The 25,314-nt window shown below is 46.7% G+C and overlaps 1 protein-coding gene and 1 pseudogene across 1 annotated transcript in view; both read right to left on the bottom strand.

Moving 5' to 3' along the window:
- Positions 1 to 12,014: 12,014 nt before the first annotated feature.
- Positions 12,015 to 12,135, bottom strand: LOC125121742 (uncharacterized; annotated as a pseudogene).
- Positions 12,136 to 15,137: 3,002 nt separating this feature from the next.
- Positions 15,138 to 25,314, bottom strand: part of NHSL1 (NHS like 1) — a 68,448-nt gene continuing 58,271 nt past the window's right edge. The window contains 4 exon segments of the mRNA XM_047770097.1: positions 15,138 to 17,432; positions 22,357 to 22,489; positions 23,001 to 24,797; positions 24,800 to 25,313. Coding sequence (XP_047626053.1) covers positions 16,718 to 17,432; positions 22,357 to 22,489; positions 23,001 to 24,797; positions 24,800 to 25,313 — 3,159 coding nt within the window. The 3' untranslated portion in view covers positions 15,138 to 16,717.

Genomic DNA, 25,314 nt, shown 5'->3' with positions numbered 1-25,314 from the left:
GCAAACTGTGTCTGGTTTTTCTTTTTCTTTTTTTTTTTTTTTGTTGTTGTCTTTTTGCCTTTGCTAGGGCCCCTCCCTTGGCATATGGAGGTTCCCAGGCTAGGGATGGAATTGGAGCTACAGCTGCCTGCATACATCACGGCCACAGCAACTCGGGATCCGAGCCACGTCTTCGACCTACACCACAGCTCACAGCAATGCCGGATCCTTAGCCTACTGAGCGAGGCCAGAGATCGAACTCGCAACCTCATGGTTCCTAGTCGGATTCGTTAACCACTGAGCCACGACGGGAGCTCTTGTGTCTGGTTTTTCTACCTGAGAGCACCACTGTGAATTGAGCTTATTTCCACGGTGCCTTTTTCATGCTTGATGCTTCAGATACACAGATAACAGGGGACACGATTCTCTAAACATGGAAATTGGCCTTTATTTCTATGAGGCTCCAGGGAAACGTCCTGTTACTTCCTCTTTCTTCACTTTATCACATTCATGTTGTCTTATTTCTCCTTGGCTTTGTGTCAGTTGGATGTTACCTCCTCCAGATATTATTGATAAAAATGTTAAAGTTTATCCTGTGTGGAACTACTAGACTGTCAAGCCTGGAGAGGTGAAATTTGGTTAGAAACAATAATCAAATTTCTATTGTGGCCGCCACTGTTACTTTCTCTGAGAGTCCCCTTCCCTCTCTGCCCACTGCCGTCACCACACAAGAAAAACTCACACAGTTCCCGAAGTGCTGATAATATTTCATGACAAAGAATACACTTGTGAAGTTAGGGACTTCCTGTTTTATTTTGATCCTCAAGAAAGGCTTGTTTTTCTCAAAAGAAATGTATATAAACATAGAATTTTTAAATTCATTTGAATTTTCTAAGTAGGCAGTATTTCTGGAGGTCGTATAAAAATGATTCAGGGAGTTCCGGTAGTAGCTCCGTGTAATGAACCCTACTGGTACATCCATGAGGATGCAGCTTCAATCCCTGGCCTAACTCAGTGGATTAGGGATCCGGCATTGCTGTGAGCTGCAGTGTGGGTTGCAGACGCAGCTTGGATCTGGCGTGGCTGTGGCTGACAGCTCCAAGTCAACCACTAGCCTGGGAACTTCCATATGCTGTATGTGCAGCCCTAAAAAGCAAAAAAAAAAAAAAAAAAAAAAAAAAGAAAAAGAGAGAGAGAGAGAGACTCATTATTCAAAGTGTGGGTTGCTGCAAAAGCAAGGAGGTTGGAATCCTGACCTCATTACTGGAAAGCAACCATCCTGGAGAGGACAATGTCACATTCAGATACCTGGAAGCCTCTCATGGGAAGATCACAGCTTTACTGTGAGCTTCTAGGGGGATGATATTGTAGGCATGAAGGAGAGCAGGTTGGAGCTCAGTAACTTCCCAATAGGTAAAGCTGCCCACAAAGGACATTACTTTCATTCCCATTATTGTACGCATTCAGGCAGGAGCCATGTGATCACTTATATGGGAGACTTGAATATCCAGCAGATGAAAGGATGAGGCCAGATGATGCTTAAGTTCCCTTCAGCCCCAATATTAGATGATATCTCTTAACACTAGTCTCCCTAACCTGGATGCAGTAGACCAACATACCTTATTAATGGTTTCCATAGCTAACCATTTATGGATTGTCTTCTAGATGCACTATTTCATGTAAATTCCCACAGTCAACCCTGTGTGAAACCTTGTATTGTCATTTGACAGATTAAGTCATGAGGCACAGAGATGTTAGGTAACTTGTCCCAGAGGCAGCAGTAAGGACAGAGGCCGATTCCAGCCCAGGCAATGGGGCGCCCACTGGCAGTCAGTGTTCAGGAGTGTAGCTTTCTCAGGCCATCAGTGGCTGGGACTGCGTGGAGGTGTTCTTGCTGCATGTCGTGCATGCAGAATAAACATGATCATGACCTCAGAAATACCTTCTTAGACTGTAATTGGGGTACAAAACAAGCTGTATTTCCAGTTTTGAAATTATTATATGGATCTACATTTTAAAATCTCAGACAATCACTTTCCAAAAGTATTTGCTTACATGGAGTATTTTTTGATCCTTTGCATGTTTGTGTTTGCCAAAAATAAATTTCTTTTCTAGCTCATTTACTGAAACCAACTGTAGGTCACCTTCTAGTCCTCCCACTGATGAATGTCCACAGTACTAACGTTTACTGCTTTAAGGTAAATATTTGTATATTTATTCCACACCTCTGTATAAAAGAGGCATCTCTTATGCAATGAATTCCATTTTAGATGAGAAAAGGATATTTCTGATTGCCAAAATTTAATTGTAATTTGCAACACATTCAATAAAAAAAGCATACTGGAGTTCCCACAATGGGAACCTCAGAGCTAATGAACCCGACTAGTATCCATGAGGATGCAGGATTGATCTCTCTCCTCGCTCAGCGGGTTAAGGATCCAGTGTTGCCGTGAGCTGTGGTGTAGGTCACAGATTCGGCTCAGGCTGCATTGCTGTGGCTATGGTTTAGGCCAGCAGCTGCAGGTCCCATTCAATTCCTAGCCTGGGAACCTCCATATGCCTCAGGTACAGCCCTAAAAAACAAAACAAAGCAATATTATACTATTCAAATCCAGGGTATCCTATTTTCCCCTCCTGGTTCATAAATCGTAAACTGAAATATTTTTAGCCTGAAATCAATCAGTGCAGAGACTATTTCTCACAGTCATGGGTCAATTATTTTAATTTTGCAGCTGACGTGGACTACAAAATATCCCTCAACATTTCTATTGAGATTTTTCTTCTCTCATCGATAGGAAGTTCACGTCTAGATTCCTTTCTGAGGCTAAACATTCCGCCTTTCCTTTTGCTCTAAGTTGTGCTCCATCAATTTGCCCTTCCTTCATCTCAGGCTCTTCCTTCCCACCTGCACCAATCATAGGCTGGGTCTGCCTGATGCTCCACATTCCCCAAAACAAAATCCTGGTTTCCCCTAGACCCTTACAAGGACAGAAATTCCCATCTCGCCCCTGCCTTGATTATCCAGTTCCTCTGTAAAAAGTTGTCCAGAGGCTTCCCTGGAGCTCTAGGTTGCGAGGAGGTTTCTCAGAGACATGGTGTGCATGCCAATCTGTCATATGTTTTTTACGGTCTGAAAACGATTCACTTAAACTCAGTGCATTCATTTGTTCCTTTCCAGTCATCACTTAACCCTCTCCAAATCTTGCTCTTCCCTCTACATAATCCACTGAAATATCATTCATTTTCTTTCTAGGGACACACATGTGACATATGGAAGTTCCCAGGCTAAGGGTCAAATCAGAGCTACAATTGCCAGCCTACACCACAGCCACAGCAATGCAGGATCCAAGCTGCATCTGCACCCTACACCACAAGCTCACGGTAACGCCGGATCCTTAACCCACGGAGCAAAGCCAGGGATTGAACCTGCGTCCTCATGGATGCTAATCAGGTTCATTACCACTGAACTCCATCATTCAAAATTCACTCATTCTTAAGAAGTCATTGTGGAATCCCTCCTGTGTTGCAGGCTCTGCTCTCTGTCCACGGGCCAGGATGTGGTGATGGGTAGAAATGCTCCCCTGTCAATGACTGTAACCATCAAGTCCAACCACATCTCCCACCCTCTAGCTAGTCCTCCTTCCAGCTGAGAATAGCGGTGAGCAGGACAGGGCCCCTGTCCTCGTGGACTGTATGTTCTGGAGAGTGAGAGAGCGCAAATACCAGTGAGGCAGGGGGACAAGCTGGCGGGTGGCTGGGTGGAGTGCAGTGGCTGTCACATGGGGGGTGAGTCCTCCATGAGGAAGAGACAGGCTAAATGATGAGAATGATGAGAAGGAGCCACTCAGGGGACAGCCTGGAGGTGGGGTGGGGGGATCGTTGGGAGCAGAGGTGGCCGTGTCCAAGAAGAGGCCACCCTCAGGATCAGGAACAAAGCTGCGCATACCTCTCACGGAACAGGGAGCGCCGTGCTTGCAAGACACTGTCTCTCTGGACAAGGAAAACTGCTGACGCCTACAGGGTTTCAGGAAGCATAGAGTGCAGGATTAGCGGCCTTTCAGAATCACTCGGGAATGGGTGGAGCTTTAGTTGCAGAAGGGCAGTTACCAGAATGAGGCCACTGCTGATGCGTGTTATTTGGGAGCCTGGCTTAGGGGCGAGGTTACTTGTGGGAAGCTGGCATCGATGCAAAGTTGCTATCAACCATTCCTGGTACTTATTTGGTATTGTGGCCAAAGAATGGCCTTATCTTTCCTGGGATTTGGAGTTGCAGCAGGCAAGCACAGGGAGGTGTGCCATTCGGATCCACCTTCAGGAAAAGACCGCAGTCCACCTGTGCAGCCTGTGGTTAGCTGGTTTCTCCAGCGGTTGCCTTCTTCAGGATCCACTGCAGATTTTGACCGAAGGAGACACTATTTTCAGGGGTACTGAGCCTACAATGGAGCGAGGCAGTGGGAGGTGATGGCATGCTTTTTTTCTAGTATCTTCCAGCCAAAGACCGAACAAGAGGTGGCACAAGGACCTAGGCATTCCTGTCCAACTTGGGGCCCTTCGCATAAACAGCTTTTGCTCCAGAGCTCCCTGGCAGGCTGGTCAGATGTGTGTTATAGTCTGACAGCTTCCCTGCCCAAGGTATGGTGACATCTTTTGTACTCCCAACTCTGTCTCAGCATCAAATGGGCACAACTTGTATCAGAATGGCCCCAAGATCATGGGCCATAAGACAGCCTTTTGGGATGAGGTCATTCACTGCCTGGCTGGTTAAGAAGCCCCCATCCCTATGGACAGCTCCTTGCACAAGGAGGCTGTCTAGTCAATAAGAATTTAGAAAGAACAGCATCCTGGGGTGTGATGACCGGTGAATGATTCAGGTGTTTCAAACATAAGGGGTGGGGTGGATAATGAGTACAAGGACAGTAGACTTGAATGGTTATTATTGAGTTGGGTTGCTGTCCCACAGGGGGGTAATGAAATGTTGAGGTCAATTAACAGAGTGTGACTTAAAACTAAGTGTGAGGGCCAGAGCCTCTTTGATAACTTGCTAAGAAGTCCTCACCTCACACAGAAGGCAAGCACAGGATTGGATGGTAAAAGTAATGACCGCTAACAGATGCTCGACCAAGCCCGATCTGCCCATGTCAAGGTCCAAACCTGGAACAGGAAATGGGGCTATTTAGGGGATGCCCCGAAGTTTTTGAACATTCTGGGCCTGCAGAAGAGGCCCACCCTTCCTCCACTAAGAGTAAAACTACCCTCTCTCCCTCCTCCCACTCTGACTTGAGGAAAGAATATAGACGTCTTTTCCCCATAAGGTAACCGGTGGTCCTAGGAGCTGTCCCCATCCCATCCTGGCCACCAGGTATCTACCCAAGGTTGTCACCATATAACCTGGCAGAGGCCAGGCTGGGCCTGATGAAGGAATAAATGGCCAATGTGCCAAAGCTACTGCATAGCCTAACCAACATGTACTGACAGGGGCCAGGAAGGTACCTTGGGACTAGGCCCTGAAGGTGCTTGGTCAGAAGTGCCAGAACATAAGACTGGATAAGAGACAGTTTACTGACTTGGGAATATTGCTGAAGATACAGCATTGAACACTGTGAGTAAAGCTCCAGGAGATAGAGCAAATGCAATGCTTTGGGGATGCTCTTGGAAGCCTGAAAAATAGTGACAGACCTGTTGAAATGCCTGAACTGCTGGGAGAGGTAACAGAGGAAGTAATGAAAGGTCTCGTGGAAGGGGGCATGCAAGGGTAAGTATATCATGTGAGGCAAGACATAATCCCTCAGAGGATTTTTGGCATAGTCTGTTCAGGCTGCTATAACAGAACCCCATGGACTAGGTGGCTTAAACAACAGAAATTTATTTCTCACATTTCTGGAGGCTGGGAAGTCCAAGATCAAGGTGCTGGCTGGGTCAGTGCCTGGTGAGGACCTACTTCCTGGCTTGTACACAGCCGTCTTCTTTCTGTACTTCCTGCACCTTGTCATGTAGAGAGGGAGAGGGACCTTTGGTATCTTTCTCTCCTTGTAAGCACACTAATCCCATCTCGGAGGCTCTGCCCACTCTCATGACCTCACCTAAACCTAATTATCTCCCAAAGGCCCCTCTCCAAACGTCATCACTTGGGATCAATGGCTTCATTGATCCCATATGAATTTTGGAAGGACATAATTTCATCCATAAAAATTGTGTTCCATGGGAAGGCTCAGAGGACCCACCATTACCAAGGCCAGAGGGAAGGCACTGGGGAGGGAGGCATGGGCATCACCAAGGATTCGGCGGAGGCTCTCCTCTGCAGTCTGGCCTGGCTGGCAAGGTTGGGGTGAGACTTGGTTTGCTGACATCAATGTGGGCGACGACAAGATCTTGCAGTGCCCAGGTGGCAGTGCTAACCACAAAAGCCAGGGTATGTTAATTATATTAAACACGAAGGTCAAAATGGCAGCCAAGGGACCCCAACCTGTAAGGTGTCACGAAGGTAGTTAATAGGACATGGCATCCCAGAGTTCCACTGCAGCGCAGGGGGTTAAGATTCTCACTACAGTGGCTCAGGTCACTGAGGAGGTAGAGGTCCAATCCCTAGCCTGGTGCAGTGGGTTAAAGGATCCAGTGCTGTTGCAGCTGTGGCATAGGTTGAAGCTGCAGCTCATGGCCTGGGAACTTCCACAGGCCTCTGCTATGGCCATAAATAAATAAATAAATAAATAAATAAATAAAAGAACATGGCATCCCTAGGGACAAAACAGAGAGGGTAAGCAATAATGGTAATTCTTTTTTTTTTTTAAGGGCCACACCCGCGGCATATGGAGGTTCTCAGGCTAGGGGTCCAATAGGAACTACAGCTCTCGGCCTATGCCAGAGCCACAGCAACACCAGATCTGAGCCTCATCTGCGACCTACACCACAGCTCACAGCAATGTCGGATCCTTAACCCACTGAGCGAGGCCAGGGATCGAACCAGCAACCTCATAGTTCCTAATCGGATTCATTTCCACTGAGCCACAGTGGGAACTCCCTGGTAATTCTTTATATACAATTAAGAGAGCAAGAATGGATAAGCAAGGGGCTGGGATCAATTCCTCCCCACCGGAAAATTGCAAAAACTACAATCTCTTGCCGTTTCCAGACCCAAAACGCATTGATTGACGAGATGACTGGGTCCTTAGGGGAACGTTACTGCAGTATATCAGCAAGTCTATACAGTAATGATTCCCCTAGTATTTTTCTAAAGGGTCCTATGGCCATTTACTCAGGTGGCTACACACTGGAGAAAGGAAAATATCCAGATATATCATGATTCAAGTTGACATTTCATACCCAGAAACTTAGGGTATTCTTAAGCTCCCCCTCCCGTTTTAAAGTGAGAGCATACGGAGATTAGAAAAGAAATGGAGTTCTAGTCAAAGTTTGACTTATGGTGGGTCCGCTGGGTCTGCAAAGCCGTTCCTCTGTTATTTCCCCAATCCCTGAATATATAATCAAGAGTGACATACCTGGCAAGTAAGATAACCCCACACTGATTCCTTGACCCTGGAGGAAAGAGTATAAATCTCTTAACCCCAGTTTCCCTCAGTGAGGGTGGTAAGTAAAAGCAGTATTCCCTTGAGCAGTGCTTTTTAAAGCTCCCCAGATGACCATCCATTTCTGGCCATGATGGTGAAACAGGAGGCAGAGAAAGTCCAAGCACAAGATCGTGATCTCTGAGAGAAGGGGTGGAAAGGGGAGCCCAGTGAGTGTTCACACTTATGGCTTGGACGTCGTTTCCAGGCAACAAAGTGGGGCGGGGGGTCATGGCGCAAACAGAGGCCAGTGGTCTAACCCAGTGGAGGAGACAGGGTTTAGCATCAGGGGATGCTAAGGCAGATAGGACTTTTGGGCCAAATAAAGGAGAGAAGGAAGAAACGCACAGAACTCTGCAGATCTTCAGTGAGCCCCCTTGAGTCTTTGGCCAAGTTCAAATGTGTGAAGGTGTAAGGAGACAATCCCCATGCCAAGGAATGAACACTGAGAAGCATAGAACAAATGAGTCATAGATCACATTGGCACCAGGCACAGCCTTTCTTCCTGCTGGCAAGAGTGGAAATAAGTCACAATGCAGAAGGCATCAGGTAGAGTTTTCCCAAGGGTATTACATTAGTAGTGAGGTTAAATTTTCTCTAAACCAAAGGCTTCTTTGGACCTCCCCTAACAAAGTTTAAAAGGAAGCCTTGAAAGTGTTCAACTGATTCCAAAAGACTTGGCTGTGCACCTGAATAAAGCCTAATACTATCTAAAGCAATACAGTACAAACTATCAAAAGCAATCTAACATTCATAGTTCTAAATATCCAATTAAAAAAAAAATCATTGGAGGAGTTCCCGTTGTGGCTCAGTGGTTAAGGAATCCGACTAGGAACCATGAGGTTGCGGGTTCAGTCCCTGCCCTTGCTCAGTGGGTTAGGGATCCAGCGTTGCCATGAGTTGTGGTGTAGGTTGCAGACGCGGCTCGGATCCCGCGTTGCTGTGGCTCTGGCGTAGGCTGGCAGCTACAGCTCCGATTAGACCCCTAGCCTGGGAACCTCTGTATGCCATGGGAGTGGCCCAAGAAAATGGCAAAAAGACAGAAAAAAAAAATCATTGGAAAAAATATTCAAAGAAATAGAAGAATACGACCCTATAATGGGGGGGGGGGGGGAATCAATCATTAGAAACAGATCCAGAAGTGACAGATATGAAGGAAATAGCAACTTGGACAGTGTGATCTGGTAGATCCTACGGTATTGAAAGTGTCAATAGTGAAGAAAAATGCAGTATGAAATTTATGATAAGACCCAATGGGAGAATCATGGAGTTCCAGTCATGGCTCAGTGGTTAACAAATCCGACTAGGAACCATGAGGTTTGGGGTTCGATCCCTGGCCTCGCCCAGTGGGTTAAGGATCTGGTGTTGCCGTGAGCTGTGGTGTGGGTTGCAGATGCGGCTCAGATCCTGAGTTGCTGTAGCTGTGGTGTAGGCCAGCAGTTACAGCTCCGATTAGACCCCTAGCCTGGGAACCTCCATGTGCTGCAGGTACAGCCCTAGAAAAGGCAAAAAGACAAAAACACAAAAACAAAAACAAAAACACAAAACACAAAAAACAAAAAAACCCCATGGGAGAATCACAACGCAGGTCCCTAGGGTCCTAAAGCAGGACTTTTTGAAGCACAGGAGAAAATTACCTGCTTTTAGAACAGCATCTTCTGGAGTGCTACTATGCCCTGGTAGAGAAGGAACCATGAGACACCAAGTGATGATATATCCAGTACTGCCCATCTTGGCTAGGTCCTATCAGAACCACCATGCCCTAAGGTCTGTGGAACCAGCAGTAGGCTGTTCTATCATGGGATGGAAATGATACCTCTAGGAGCAATCACGAGCAGGACCAGAGCACACGGCAAGCCCCTGTGAGCAGGCAGCCCATCCCCATGTCATCACGGTTGCACCCACACCCCTCCCTCCCTGTGGTTATTTGGACCTGTAAGATCAGCTAAAGTAGGACAGGGACTTGGGTTTGGTTCATCCATGAGTTGGTTTATGACGTGGGGACAAGCTGGAGATGGACAGCAGCTGCATTACACCCTCACTCAGGGGTGACACTGAAAGACAGAATTAAGAAAAAAAAAAAAAAGCAACTCCACACTTTCTGCCAAAAAAGGGCAGAATTTTTGGTAGTGGACCTGGTCATTCACTTTGTGAGGGAGAAAATTTTAGATGCATATGGACTTGCGGCAGTGGCAAATGGCTTGGCCAACTGGTTAGGAGTTTGGAGAGAAAAGGAAGGAATAGAACTGAGACAAGGAGGTCCAGAGATAGAGGCATGTGAATGGACATATGGGAACAGGCACAGAACCTGAAAAACTTCGTATCACATGTTAACATGAGAAAGTAACCACCGGAAGAGGTACTAAATAACCCACGTAGACGAAATGACTTTGCCTGTTGGTATTAGCTTTTGTTGGCACCTGCCCTGAGGCTGGTACAAATGAACACGAATATAGCAGTGGTTGCAGATGAAGGCTATGCGTGCCCCCCCCCACCCCCGCCCCACCAAGAATATGGACTCCCACTTACCAAGGCCAAACTAGATAATGCTAACTCTGAAAGTTCAACCTGCCAGCAATACATACGAATGCTGAGACCCTGGTAAGTCTGTGAGAAGACCAACTGGCCATTTGATACCAAATTAAGTATAAGAGATTCATTTGTTCCTGGAATGGCCAACCGTTCATTGGCACAAGGGTGGAGAGCTATTGTAGGTATGGTTTTCTATCCTGCTCATGGAGCCTTGACCAGCACCACAACCTAGAAATTTACAAAATCTCTCATCCATTGGCATGGATTTGCTGACGATCTAATTCAAGATCTAAACATCATAACATCCAATCAGAGATGGTTAGCCTATGGTCATAGGATCCACTGGTCCTCTCGCATACTGTACCACCTAGAAGCTGCTGGCCTGACAGACTATCAGAATGATCTGCTTTAGAGCATGGCTGGAGGCAATACCCTGCCAAGATGGGGCACCACCTCCCAGACACAGTACACTTACTAAATCAGAGAACATATAAGGTGCTGTGTCTACAATAGGAAGGACACATGCATCTGAGAATCAAAGGGTAGCAGAGGAGTGACCCCATTTATCAAAGTCACTCCCAATGAATCATTGAGGGACTTGGGGTTTTCTAACCTAAGACTCTAGGCTCTGTAGAGCCAGAGGTGCTTGTTCTCAAAGGGGTACCCTCTCCACTGGCAACACAGCAAGGGTTCCATTGAACTTCAACCTACTGCTGTCAGCTGGGCATTTTAGTCTCTTTGTGTCCAGGGACCAGTTGGCAAGAATAGTCACCATCTTGTCAGGGGTAACTGATCTTGAATTGTAGGCAAGCCTACTGTTACATGATGTGCAGAACTAGAGGACCTACTTGGGGCAAACTTTGTATTCATTACCCAATTGGACAAGTGCAGCCACCCTGGCTCCCAGATCTCAGAAGCCTCTGGAATAACAGCTTGGTTCATACTATCAGGAAAGCCACCAAGTCCAGCAGAGGTGACAGTTTAGGGTGAACAAAGTTTAGAGTGGAAGAGGGGGAGGAGGAGTACCAGTTGTGGCCTGGAGACTGTTTGCAGGAAGGTGCTATAATGGGTGCCACCAAACTCTTCTAAGTCTGCCCTCAGGAAGATAAGTCCAGCAGAGCCCTGGAGGAGTTGCTCTCTGTGTGTTTATGGGGAAGTGGATCCACACAGTGCAGGGGGTGGACTGTGGCAGGCATGGAGATGTGCCATGTAGGTCCCCCTTCATGAAAAGACTTGTCATCCAGCTGCAAGATGTGTGCTTAGCCAACAGCCTCCAACTGTTGGCTTCATCAGGGTCCACCTTAGCTTTCAAGCTGAGGCCAAGACAGGGAGGGTAGGTGGCCAGTACCCAGGGGAGACTGAGGGCATACTTTTCTTGGGTGGCCTCTTGCCAAGACCAGGCAAGACAGGTAAAGGATCTAGCTGTTTCTGTTCAACACGGGCCTCCTTTGATAAGTGCTTTTCCCCAGAGTCCCTAGACTGATCAGTTTGCAGTGCTAGCTCTCCCTGCTCCATCATCCTTCCTCCCTTTCTTTCCTCTGGACAGGAAAGTAGGATTTATGGGTGGGCAGGTGTAAGAAAGGGACAGTGCCAAGGCTCTCTTGAGTGCAGGGCCATTTTTCTGTGTGGGGTATTTGACCCCACAGCCATCTGAGGTAAGCTGCTTTTCTGCTACCATGTTTTCAAATTCATCCTTGTTGAACTTGGTAAATCTCCACTTCTTGGAGAAGTGTATCTTCTGGCGGCCAGGGAACTTGAACTTGGCCCTGCAAAGGGCCTCGATCACATATTCCTCGTTCTGCAGCTTGGTGTGGATGGACATTATGACTTGGCCAGTGTGGACCCTGGCCACCATGCCCTGGGCTTTCCAAAGGCACTGCACATACCTATCTGGAGCCTGGATTGGGGACAGTATGCCAGTCATGAATGTCCACTGAAAAGAGCTGTCTCCAAGGTGACTTAGGGCAACCTATACAGGCAACAGGCTGCATATACTAAAGGAGGCTGCTGTTTGCAGCCAGTGCACACCCTTTTCCTCTCAAATGTACTAGAGTATCTACTTCCTGAGGAATCTAAACCAGCATAGAAATACTGGCACTTCCTTTACGGTGGTTAAAGTAAAGCCTCTAAGGCCAGAAGTAGCATCTGTCAAGGGATAGAAGGGAGAACGAGGCTAATCTTTTCAGTGAGGGTAATTGTAGCAGATGTTAAAGGCCTTACAGGCTACAGAGTTAGATGCCTATTCCAATTACAACACCTGGTCTTTGGAGGGTTTCAAGCAGGGGGAGTGCTATGAGTTCTTTGTAGAAGTTGCTTTGGAAGGTGAATTCAGGGTGGTGAAAGAGGCACAGTAAAGACGGGACGACCAGCTGGGAGGCTTGTGCAGTAGTCTGGTAGAAAGAATAGTTTGGACCTGAGGGGGGGCAGTAGAACTGGAGAGAAGAGATTTGTAGTATATTTTGACAATATGGTTGACACAACTTTCTGTTGGTTTCATTCCCCTTCCTAAAAACCTTCACTGTTTCCCAACACTACAAAACAAGATCCAGATTACTTAGGATGACATCCCAGGCCTACATTCTTGCCAAGGATGACCTTTCCAGTCTTATGTCTCACTGTTTTCCTGGAGACTTCCATTTCCTCTAAACACTTAGCTTCTATGTCTCTGCCCATGCTACCCCCTCTACTTGGAATGTCTTTTGTTTGCCAGCTTCTCCTGCTTCTCAAAGTCTACATCTGCACAGTCTCTCAGCACAGGTTCATCACAGCCAATGCCTCTGTAATCTTCCTCTGAGAGCTCTCACCCAACAGCAAAGCAGGTGACAAATGACTTACCCAGTGGGTGGAGGCAGACAGCCCAGGGCAGGTGCGGTGACTCTAAATGTTATTAATGGGCCAGGCTCTTTTGTCCTCTGCCTTCCATAATACCCTTCAACAGGTGGCTTCCATCCTTGTTGGTGCCTCAAAGGTTGCAAGAGCACTGTTCCTCCTCCAGCCTCCCATCCGTTCTAGGGATAAAAGGAGGAAGGGGATGGCACCTATAAAGAAAGCAACTTTATAGGAAACTTCCAGACTACCGTTCACGACTCACTGGCTAAAACTGTGCCATGTGGCTGTAGCTCACAGACCAAAACTGTGCCTCCTGCGTATGGTGGGGGGGGGCGGGAGGATCTTGGGTTTTATTCGTTGGTGCACTGCCAGCCTGAGCCAATTTCAGGTGTTCTGCTGGTAAAGGAGAACTCATGTGGCAGGGAAGGGGGTGCCCAGCAGTCTTTGCCCAGGTTCTTCCTTTTCATCAACTGTGACACTGATATATGCTTTATAGGATAATTCACTGTATGTCTTTTCCACCAGGTTTGAACCCCTTAAATGATCTTGCATCCACATTTTTCTATCTTGGAACTCCCGCATCCTTCCCTAGCATGTGAGAAGTATCTGATACAGGGCTTTTTTCATTGCTGAATATGACAACAGATTGCACTAGTCCTTGTTCTATGAGTAGAGGTGGCCTGGGTCAACGGTAGTTCAAAGCAGCTCATTAAAATAAACTATGCTATAGTAACTGAGGAGCTTAAACCAGACCTCAAGAATCAGGTCCATGTTTCATCCCAACAATGTCGTAGTATCTGCAAAAGTAAATTATCCTGTTGTGTCCATGTCATGATGGAATCTCTGCAATATAAACAATTATTCAAATTCAATTCATCTGCTGAAAACACATTAAGGCAGAGCCAGTAAAACCAGTCCTGTGCTTCCCCCGTCCCCTCGGAATGCCCACCCTAGAGCAGGATGTGGTTGGTGGATGGGAAATAAGATCAAGATACAAAAATGCCTCCTTTCCTTTTTTTGTCATTGCAATCCCCTCAATACGCTCCCATCCCCACATAAGAACTAACAGTTTCAATCAACACTCTTCAGAAATAGGAGGCAGAAATCAGATGAAAGTTGAGGCTGCTTTCAACCAACAGCCCAAAATGGTCATTTGTTTCTCTCTCAACATTTAGAAAAAAATAAGGTGGAGATAGCCTAGACCTGGGGCTTCCATCTTTGACGTCTGGCACTTAGAAGTCTCAGGGTGTAAGGAAGAATCATCAAGTCTGCCCTCATTGAGTTAAATACAATATGGTCCATTAATAGTAGCCAGCCCCACAGAGGAATAAGCGGCAAGGCTAAAGATGCCAAATATATCAGGGATGAGTGTAGAGTCTCGTCTCCCTACATTTCACACGTTCTGTGAAAAGTTGTCACATCTCTCCACGTGTCACATCACCTGAACTCTCAGTCAGTACATTATTGGGATTTTATTTGAAATTCTACAGGACACTATTTAGAACTGCTTTTCCGTCTGTCCTTTTAGGTGGCACCATCCAAAGTGTCTGTGATGTTCTATCTCCTCTCTCTTGGGTCCCTGCCTCCCACAGGCACCTTCTGGTTGTCACTGCTGTTCTGTTTATTTACAGCAAAGACAGTTCTGAACAAGAAGCCCTATCTCACTGTTCAAAAATGCATGTACAAACAACAAAAAAGGTTCAAATATTTATAATTATTTTATTCAAAGCAAATTTAAAAACCTATATTCTTTCCTTTTAAAGTGGGGATTTTTTAAAAAAAGTTTTATAATTAGTTTTGAGGGTGCTTATCTTATCTTCAACATAAATGACTTATATATTAAATTTGATTTCTGATATCCACATACATTCTAATCTTTATTAGGTAGCTATGAGGAGATTTCATAGTCCAAGGCCAACACCACTTTTCTGAAATTTAGAAAAAAAAAAAGACTCTTGTACCCAATGCAGCAGACACTTGCTCCAAGTGGCAGAAAGTCCTTCTGCCCTTGGCCAAACGTCAGGTCTTGATTTCTGGTTGTGTGAAAAGATGTGTTTTGCTTCTTCAGAGAATGGAAGAAGTCAATTCTTTAGGTTTGTTTTTGTTTCAAAGACGTGTCTAAAATAGGTATCTAATGTTTTATTGTATAAACCTTGTGATGACAGGACCTGTGCTGTGCAGTCCAACTTTGAGACGGTATTTTCTTACCAGAAAAGATGACAATTGGCACCCGTATTATATTTAGGCCAGTAATCTCAGCATTTTCATCTGAGGTTCTTCTGATAAGACAAGGCTCTGATTTTATTTAACCAACAAATAAAGGAGTCTATGTACAGCTGGGAGGAACTGGAGGATGAGGGTCGTAAGAATTCACATAAAAAATAAATACTTTACACACTTTTCTTCCATGTCTAAAGTGTTAAAATTCTAACTGGAGAAGATTAGAAGGTAATTAGCCAACTCAATTCTTTATAAAAAAATATAAAAACACACAAACCAAATGATGCAAAAAAACTTTTTAATCTAAAAACTCATTTCCCAGGGCTAATTAATAGCCAGCCCTGCCAATTTGTATCAGTTTATTTGACTATTAAGAGCTATTCAGCACTTTCTTCAAAGTAAGATAATATATAATAGATTTTCATAAACCTTTCTAAATGAGGACATGATACTGCAGGCAGTTCAAGGAAAAATAGCCATAAAATTTTCTTTGGTGTAACCAAAAGGATATCTGAAAGTTAGCAAATGTTGACATTTCAAGTGATAAGAAATTGCCAAGTGGAAGTTTAAACTCTGGTTTAAAAAAAAACAAAACAAACAAACAAAAAACCAGTTGTAAAAGGAAAGGCTCCACCCACAGTTCTGTAGTGCAAGTTTAAAAATTTAATTCTGAAAAATAGTTGTATTTACTAAGCAGGAAACAAACCCCAGCAGTGTATCACTTACTCCTCTTCCTGGCTCTCGCCTGTTACCCTCTCTGTCTGTGCACCATCACTTCCGCTCTCCAAGGAGGTCTCAGCTGCTTCTCAAGGAGGAAAGTCATTAAAAAATTACCCACGTTTCTACAAATCAGGCTAAAAGTTGTGTGTCTGTGGCTGCATAGCAGCAGACTCCCAGTTACAGCGTTGCCACTTCCACATGCCTGTCATTTTTACAAAAAAGAAACAAAGCCTTTTTTCCCCAGAAAAAAAAGTACCTGAACCAGTTAGTCACTTAGCCCTTTCCCAGCTCTGCGGATTAACCAAGGGGGTAGGGGGTAGGGGGTGGGGACTGCCCTGGAAAGCACACCAGTGCACATCCCCACGTGTTCTGCACGCTCAGAACCAGCAAATTACCACCTCTTTCTTAGAAATAAAGGTTCTCGCTCTTCTTCTGGAACTCACTCATTTCCATGAACATAATACTTTTAAAGCAACGACCATCTAGTCCAGAAGACCCCCATACTCCACTTAGCTTAACGCTGTCTCTCCTATTTCTGTACATGCTGCTTGTGTATTTTTTTTAACATAAACTGTTTCAAATGCACACACACACACACACACACACACATCCCTCCACACACACCCAGCATTTAGGGAAAAAAAAAAAAAAATCTTCCCCAGGAAGCACTTTCAGAAGTTAAGCTTCTACTTGCTTTTAAGCCACAGGACAAGTGCCAAGCCCTCTCCTTGCGCTGCAGGGCTGGCAGTGCCTGGGCCCTCACACAGACGCTGAGCTAGACCCACGGAGGAGGCGGGGAGGGGGACCTGTCAGGCTTCCTAGAGCAATGTGCTGCCCATCTGCCCACATCACCTGGGCGATTCCTCTTCTTGCCCTTAACTCTCTCCCCTCAGAGGCCCTCCATGCTGTTCTGATGGATCCCCGCCCTCGGCACCGGCCGGCCCTTCCGCGGGACCCGGAGCCGGCGTCCCGGCACAGAGCAGGCTGCGCTCATCCATGTCGTCCCCGGCCAGTCCATCCAGCGAACATCCCCTCGTGGTGCCCGGGGCCTGGAGAGCCCTGCTGTCTACAGACTCTGTGGCTTCCCCTTCGCCCTCTGAGATGACGGTCATGGGGCTGCTCTGGATCCGGTTCCGCACGCTGTACCTGCTGCTGGCGGCGGAGGGCGGCGTTCGACTGCGGCCATACCTGGGGCCAGAAAAGGACAGACTCCGAGGCATCAAGCCTTCGTTCTTGGCCCACTCCTCCGGGGCCCTTCGGTTCTTGTTCGGGGAGCAGCTTGACGGGCTCTCGGGGGTGTCTGGCGAAGGCTCGGACCTTGACCTCTGGAATCTAGGATCTGTGTTCTTGAGCATCTCCGCCGCGGACATGCGGGCGCTGGTGTCTGACCGGCTCCCCTTTTTCAGCAGCAGAGCTTTGAAGTTGTCACTGCTGGTGCTGCTCTTCCGGACGCTCCTCTGAATCGATCCCACTTGTTTCTGGGAGGCCAGGCTGGGGGCAGCGCCAGTGGGTGTCACTGGCGGGGAGGGAGAATGGTTTCGGGAGTGATCATCATCTGAGTCTTTGCGGCCAAGGACTTTCCTCTTAGACCTGAGATTTAGTGACATTAAGATAAAGATTAATTTCCAGTGGGTCAGCCACAGCCACCCTGCTTCTCCTACTGCATGTTTAGGTCACTATCTATTATTTTCACTACAGAAAGTTCCAAACACCCAGGCGAAAAGAATAGTTCATTGTATTAGTTCATGTGTGCCCATGACCCAAATAAGTAGTTATTAACTCACGGTCACCGCCTCCCCCGTTTACTGGATTATTTTGAAACAAATCTCAAGCATCATATTTTCTTACTTTGGACAGGACCATTTCCAAAATTTTTAATAATTGCTATTTCTTAACTTTTCTGTATTGGACTGATCCTCAGTGAATTTTATGGTGCGAGTCATCTTTTCTTTCTACACTTCTTGTTGGGTGCCAGACTTGAATGGCCTAATAGGTAAGCCAGCTTCTAGAATGTTCCCTATGATGAGACCGGCCCCCCACCTCAGGTTCTGGAACAACTCTGTAACTTTACATTCTGAGTCATTCTAGAATTTGACATAAAACTACCCTTTCCTGGCTCTGACTGGACTATATGTCAACTCCTAGAAAGCCACCTTTCCAGGAAACAAGAGTGGACCTTCCACGCCAGATCCTGTTTCCTGACTGACTTCAGAGACTCTCTAACTGATCAGGGAAACGTGAGGCAGGTGGGAGAGCGTGAAAGAGGAGGAGGGCCTTCAGGGCAAATAAAACTCTCTGGGGGGCATATTTCTTGTCCTCAGTCTCTAAAAACCTCCGTGTTCAATCTGTTTTCTGCTGAGAGTGAATCAGAGAAAAGAAAGCAGATGAGCCCATCGGCCCCTTGCTGGTTTCTTCATAACAACAGCTCAGTGTGTGGGAATCTCTCAGCTCAGTGCAAGTGGACTTGCTTTAAGGAAACTTGACATAGTTAATAAAACAAAGATGTGGCTATACCTCCTTTTCTGCTATAAAATTCTACAACAGGCAACAGGCAAAGGTTGAGAGGGTCCTATCCGAACATGGAGATTAAGAGTTGAATCTGAGCAACTTCTGGCTTGTGACTTTGGCTACGCCACACCTTAGTTTCCATGCTTGTAAAATGCAGATGATGGCATCAGCCTCACAGGTTCGTGAGGACTCAATGAGATGAAGGACCTCTGGAGTCGCACAGACCCGGGTTAACCCACTGCTAAAGCTTCCTTACTCTGTGACGTGGGGCAAGTTCAAATTTCTGACTCCGTTTCCTCTCTGGAAAGGGGAAAAATTACAGTAGAGAGCTCATAGTTTATCAATAAAGAGAAATGCAATAACAGTCATAAAGTGTCAGGCATAGAGTAGGTGCTTAACAAATGCTTGAGTGTCATTTAGAGGAAAATAATTCTCCCTTCCTGCTTCAGGGCTGTTTTTACATGCTCTGCACAGCATGGCACAGGAGAAGATGTGCCCATGACAGCTGCCTAGGGCTTGGGGCTCCCAGAGTCATCTCCATGCTTCTGCCCAAAAAGAAGCCACCAAAATGGAAGACAGGAAGTGGCAAAAACCCAGTCAAGAGGCTGAAGCTAACATGGTACCTTTTGGGGCTGCAGAGACTGGCCTGTGATACTTTTGTTCACGGTCTGGCTCTGCCATCCACAAGAGCAGGGCTCCAGAGAAAGTTCCTGACCGACTGGCAAAAACCACAGAAACAATGTAGTCTGACCAGAGAAGGTAAGAGAGTGAAGTCACACAGCTTCATACAAGAAGCAGGACCTGATGGCACATCTTTCCAAGTATGTCACGTGACCCCACAATTTATACTAGCTGCTTCCCAAAGGCAGTTCTGCTCATCTCATTCTTGCAGGCTTTGGTTTGTGGTACAATTTTTTGTTTGACCTTTAAATGGAGAGGTTGTGCTGAGATCCACAGAACAAGCCACAGCTTTGCTTGATTAAAGCTACGGCCTTTAATTGTAGATTTAGAATGGGCAGGAAATGAAAATGTATTAAAAATACTGTTGTTTCTCAAGAGTAAGTGCCCTTTAAAATGAGAATTAAATATATGAATTCTCTGCATATAGATATGTACACACACACATACACATACACACCCATCCTCTATTTCTCTCTCTTTCTTCCTCTATTATATATTTAATCTAAATGGGGTAATTTTAATGAGGCATAAGTACAGAATATAAGGTTATTCCAAACAACAAGCATTAAGGCAGCTACTTTATTTTGAACAGGGAAGTGGCATATGCAAGTCAGAGTCCCCCTAGCACGCCAGCTCATCCCCTAAGTGCTCCCCACCCCAATGTTTCGAGAGAAAAATGTCTTCTCTCTGGCCAATCCTGTCATCTGCTGTCAGCTGTCCATGCAAGGCAGATATGGCCTTGACAGGCATCTGCTTAAAGTCCAAGGTCCAGATATATACTGGGGTGGGGAGGGAGTGTGTGTGTGTGTGTCTCCCTCTCTCTCTCTCTCTCTCTATATATATATATATATATGGAGAGAGAGAGAAGGAGTATGTGTGTGTGTATTTCTAAGGAAGAAGGCTATAAAAAGTGCTTAAACAGTTAACATTGGCTTAAAAACTAATTACTTCAATAAATATAAAAACTTCACACTTCAACTGGTGTCCCACATTTTCCATCTGGCTTTAAATCTGAAGTGAATTCATTTGCATTACAAAATTCGAAAGCTGTGTTTCAACTTAGATGTTCTTTATTTTAAATTATTAGGTTAGGTACTGAAGAATATAAAATAAAGCCCTAAAAATTACAGACTTTAGATGAAGTCCTATTAGGTCTGCTAATACAGTATCACTCTATATTTAGCATAGACACACACACACACACACACACACACACACACACACTAAAAATTAGCCTGCGTCCGTGTTCTCTTTCTGCCGTCCATACTCTATTTGGTCTTTATCATTCATACACAGAACAATAGAGATTGGCCAATTTCTGTGTCTGCAATAGATATAACACCCTAGGAGAAGGAACCTCAAATTTTTCAGTGCCTTAAGAATGTTGCCAAAATAAAATATAGGAAAGATCTTTGGCATATTTTTAGGAAAACATGTAGTAATTTGGCCTCATAACAGTTGAGTTTCTCTCTGAGACCAAGCAAGTATTTAGTAGACAAAGCAACCAGCAACACATCTCTCTGGATGTTATTATGTATATATTTGCCTGCATAATTAGCAACCCAATGCATCCCATACCAAATGAAAGATATTGAACCTTGGAAGAATTTTCCTAGAGTTTCATTTAATGCAAAAAATAATTATTGAGAACTTATTAGGTGTCCAGCATGATCTGAGTTAGAAACATCTGTGTAAACCTCTAGAAACACCACTGAAGTTGGTTTCAAAGGATGTGGCATTTTTCATTTCCCTGTTTGGAGGAATAATTTGATAACTAGCTACCTTTTTATTTCTAATGAGAATGAAGAGACCAGTCAGATAATGCTAAAGAGGCAGTTTTTAGGGTCTATTCGAACATTATATCAGTACCGGAGCCGAGAGGTATGGAACATAATTTTTTTTTTTTGTCTTTTTGCCATCTCTAGGGCCGCTCCCTCGGCACATGGAGGTTCCCAGGCTAGGGGTCCAATCGGAGCTGTAGCCCCTGGCCTATGCCACAGCCACAGCAATGTGGCATCTGAGCCGCGTCTGCAACCTACACCACAGCTCACAGCAACGCCGGATCCTTAATCCACTGAGCAAGGGCAGGGATCGAATCCGCAACCTGATGGTTCCTATTTGGATTCATTAACCACTGAGCCACAACGGGAACTTCCCATAATTCCTGACAAACACTTTAATGTACCAGCTTGGTTAACACCCCTAAGTTAGAGGTTTACTGCATGAGTAATCTCAGGTAGGGGCTGCACAGCCTATGCTTTCCAGGTCATGCAATACTGACTTTTCAGTTAGATTCCAAGAACTGGAGAAATACTCCTGACACAAGGTCACTCACAAAGAGAACTGAATGATTCTCATTATAGGATGTTTATTTTCAAGAGGGCAAAAAAAAAGGGACGATTCAGGGCAATATAAGGTCTTGGCAGCATAGGAACACTCATAAGATTTATCTGAAAATACTGTGGTAAAGAATTCTAGAAGGAAGCAAAGCGTTTGCTATAATACATAGTTTAAAGTATTTGCATGTATATAATCTCATCCATTTTTACAATGACATTGTTGTGGGAATACTCGGCTATTTATAGCCAGAAAAATGAGGCAATAAGTAAAACATTGGTGCTAAATCATACTCACTTTTCAAGGTGATCACATGTAAAAAGTGCAACAGTTTAGACAGTTACTTTGAAAAATTACTCTACATTGTTTTTGTAAACACAGTAATTTCTGATGCCAGTAGATGGCACTAGCAGTATACAGTAATGAGCAAATTTAATTTTTCACTCCTGCTTTAAAGAGATGTACTTTTATTGCAACATTTAAGTAGCCAAAGAAATTATACTATAAAACCCTAGCTTTTCTATAAATGAAAATAATAATAGCATAAAATAAAACACTCTTAGGAAAGAAGTTCTGCAGAGCTACTCTGTGCATCTCAAGTCCACAGAACACAGCATTCCTCACCATGGACAGGACCATTGGCTGCTCGGACCCAACTCTTGTACCCTGTACCCTGCCATGCATGACACAGCATTTCTTGCTAGCAAGGGCAGGGCCAACCAAAAGGCAGCATCACACTGAGCCTCTGTCCCGCACATCATCATAAAAATCAGTGGAGCAAAGAAAAACAGAAATAAAAACAGAAATAAAAAGGTAGAAATAAAATGGTCAACAGAAATAAAAACATAGAAATAGAATTTAAAACATTAATAATTGAGTTAATGAAACCTAGTTGGGTTAGAGAAAAAAACCTCGAGAAAAGAAACTACGTTTGGCAAGGGGGACTTACAAAGCAGATGCAGATAAGAGGAAAGGAGTTTTGGGATACCTGTGAATAGCTGCAAAAAGGTCTTCCGTGGTCCGGGGTCTACTGGGGATCATCACCTCATCACTCCCGTCTTCCTTAAGGAAGTCAGAGGCCTCTGGCGAAGGGCTGGCTGTGTCAGCCTCCGGCACCCCAGCTATGGAGAAGCAAGCAGGCAGACTGACTTGAATTTCATTCTCTAGCAAAGCTCCCAAATACGCTTCCCTGCCATGCCTGACAACGTGAGAGCCGCAGGGAGAGGCAGTGGGGTCTAGAGTTTGATATTTTACAACGATGGGGGAAATGACACGAGCGTGACAGTCAAAGCTCCTGCTTTTCTGTTAAAGTCTAGACAGAACTCCGACTCAATCTCTCGAAAATTTTGCTGTAACATTTTTTTGCAGCTCTCGGGGAGATTACTCACTGCTATTTAATAATACCCAGCCTGCTGCTGACCACCCCACCCCCTCGACTTTCTGCCCTTCTGTAAGCTCTACCCTTAGATCTAGACTAACAAAAAAATTCTTCATATAAATTGCCAAGTTGGTAACTTAAGTGTGAGGCAGCCCGGGGAGCCCACATACAGCTGCCTTGAACGTGAACATGTACCAGCCCTTTCGGCTTCAGCTGCATACGGTCGGAGAGGAACAAGAGAAAACCAGACTCACGTCTTGGGTCCTGCAGGGAGGAACAGCTCTCCACGGTGTCCCCTGTGCCCGGCTCCTCCTGCGCAAGGGCTGGTGAGGCATCGGGCTGTACCATGGGGACATTGGCTTCCACTCCGTCGGCGGACTTGGATCCTGTAGCTCCTCCTGCAAGAACCGAGCTGCCAGAGTTGGTCTCATCGGAACCAGCCTCGGCTGTACAACTCTCCCGTGCCTCTTCTCTCGTGGGGCTGGGCAATGCTTCGCTCTTATTCTCTGCGGGCTCCGCCGTGAAATCTCTCTGCGGAGGTGGCACCACGAGGAACAGTTTGGGCTTCTTGGAAATGGGGGGCGGCTTCCTGCTGGGCGATGGACCGGGGGGTTCGTGGGGCGGGGTGGTCCCGGCCTCTGCCTCTGCCTCCCCAGCGTGGTCCGGGCTGTGGCTCGGGAGGCCACGCTCGGCTACACTGTCCTGGTGACCCTGAGTCGAGCTCTTGGCAGGAGTCGAGAGTGAGCTAGTAGCAGAGGCAGGCTGACTTTCACTCTCCATTTCATTTATGCTATTTCGGGATTTCAGGAAAGCAGATGGCTTTAAACGATACTGGGGAACAACCGGAGTTCGTTTTTCCTGAGATGCGCGTTCATGTATCAGTGCTACCTCGGTTCCTGAGTTCTTCTTCACTGGCCTCAACTGCACCATCTGCAATGCTTCCGTGGTGATCAGGGGCATGGGGGGTCTACTGCCCTCGTCCTTGGTGGAAGGCAATCGGCAGGCCTCCCAGGAGGGCTCTGGCTGGCCAGACCTTTTGAAAGAAGGCTTGGCATCTTTCATCAATTTGGGGTCAAGGGGTGGGGCCGGCGGGGGCAGCGAGGAGGGTAAGGCAGGTGGAGGAGGTGGCAGAGGAGATGAATCCAGAAGAAGGGGACTGAGTGCTGCGGGGGGCGGAGGAAAGCAGGCGTCGGTGGGGGGGCAGAAGGGAATGAGAACTTCGGGTGGTGGAGGGGGTAAGAGGGGAGAGTGAGGCAGAGGGGAGCCCTGGGAGGAATCGGCCAAAGGAGGAGGGGGAGGGAGGAAAGGAGACCTGTCGGATGAAAGACAGGGGAGAGGAGCAGCAGCCAGGGGAGATGCCAGCACCGAATCCAGCTTCTTCAGAGTTCCACTCCCTTCCGTGGAAGTATTCGAGGAAAGAGACGTGGAGGAGGAGGAGATGGATACTGAAGACACCAGAGAGGACTTCCTTTCTGGCACCTTGGGCTTGGGCTTCCCCTTCCCATTGGCTGGTGACACTGATTTTAAAAACACAGGCACAGGGGTGAGAGCTGTGGGTGTGTTCGACTGGCTGGAATACCCACTGGATGGAGACGTGACTCTGTGCGACTTCTCCGGCGATGTGATCTTTGGTTTGACCGCGCCACCGGGCACTGGGGGTACAGCGATCCTGGACCCCTCAGGGGGATGGCGGCCTGGCCCATTTCCGGGTGCCACCGGGGTACTGGCTGACCCCGCCCCGTTCCCGCCTCGGTTCCCCGGGTCTTCCTGCACGCCCGTGTAGTCAATGTAGTAACCCCACGGGTCTGTGTACTCGGACTTGACGCTGCTCGTGTCGCTCTGGGCCGGCGTCACCCCGCACAGGGAGTAGACATTGGGGGTGGTGGCCGAGGTCAGGCTGCTGCCCGCGCTCACTGTGCTCTGGCTGCGGGACCGAGGCAACCAGGGCTCTTCGAAGTCACTACAGGGGCTCTGGGAGGGCGAGCTGCCGCCCTTGCCCGGGAGGTTCAGCTGCAGCGAGTGCTGGAGGGAGGCGATCAGGCTCTCGTTAGCACCTGCCCGTTGGACTGGACATTTTTCTTGGGTACCCTGCGCAGAGAGTCCGTCCGAGAGGGTGGGAGGGGGGGCTTCTTCGCTTTCTTCAAAGAGATGTTTCGCGAAAGGGTCTTGTCTTGGCCGTTTGACCGGTCCGCTTGGTTCTTCTGTGCTCTTCCATCAAAAACATTGACCACACTGTGCCTGGGGTTCCCGAAGCCATCGCTGCTATTGCACAGATTCCCAGACCCGTGTGCAGAGTCGGTGTGCAGCGGGGAGTAGTAGCCGTCGTGGTCCTCTGAATACACAGACCTGGCATCATCTCTGTTAGACGTCTGGTCCAAACTGCAGCTGCTCAGGTTACTCGCAGGAGTGGAGCAACCAGGCGTTGCCAAATGTGGCTTCAGCGGGGAGGCGCGCCCATTACCCGAGGCAGTGGATTCCCAGATCTCTGCACTGCGCCCCCCGCCGCCGGAATAACTGGACTCACTCTTGCCGTCCTCATCCTGGGGGTGCTTGGGGAAACTCAGGTCG

Source organism: Phacochoerus africanus, chromosome 2, assembly GCF_016906955.1.
Source record: "Phacochoerus africanus isolate WHEZ1 chromosome 2, ROS_Pafr_v1, whole genome shotgun sequence".
In the NCBI taxonomy this organism is placed as follows: domain Eukaryota; kingdom Metazoa; phylum Chordata; class Mammalia; order Artiodactyla; family Suidae; genus Phacochoerus; species Phacochoerus africanus.
The sequence above is the reverse complement of the archived record's forward strand: the minus strand, read 5'-3'. Positions and strand labels throughout refer to the sequence as shown.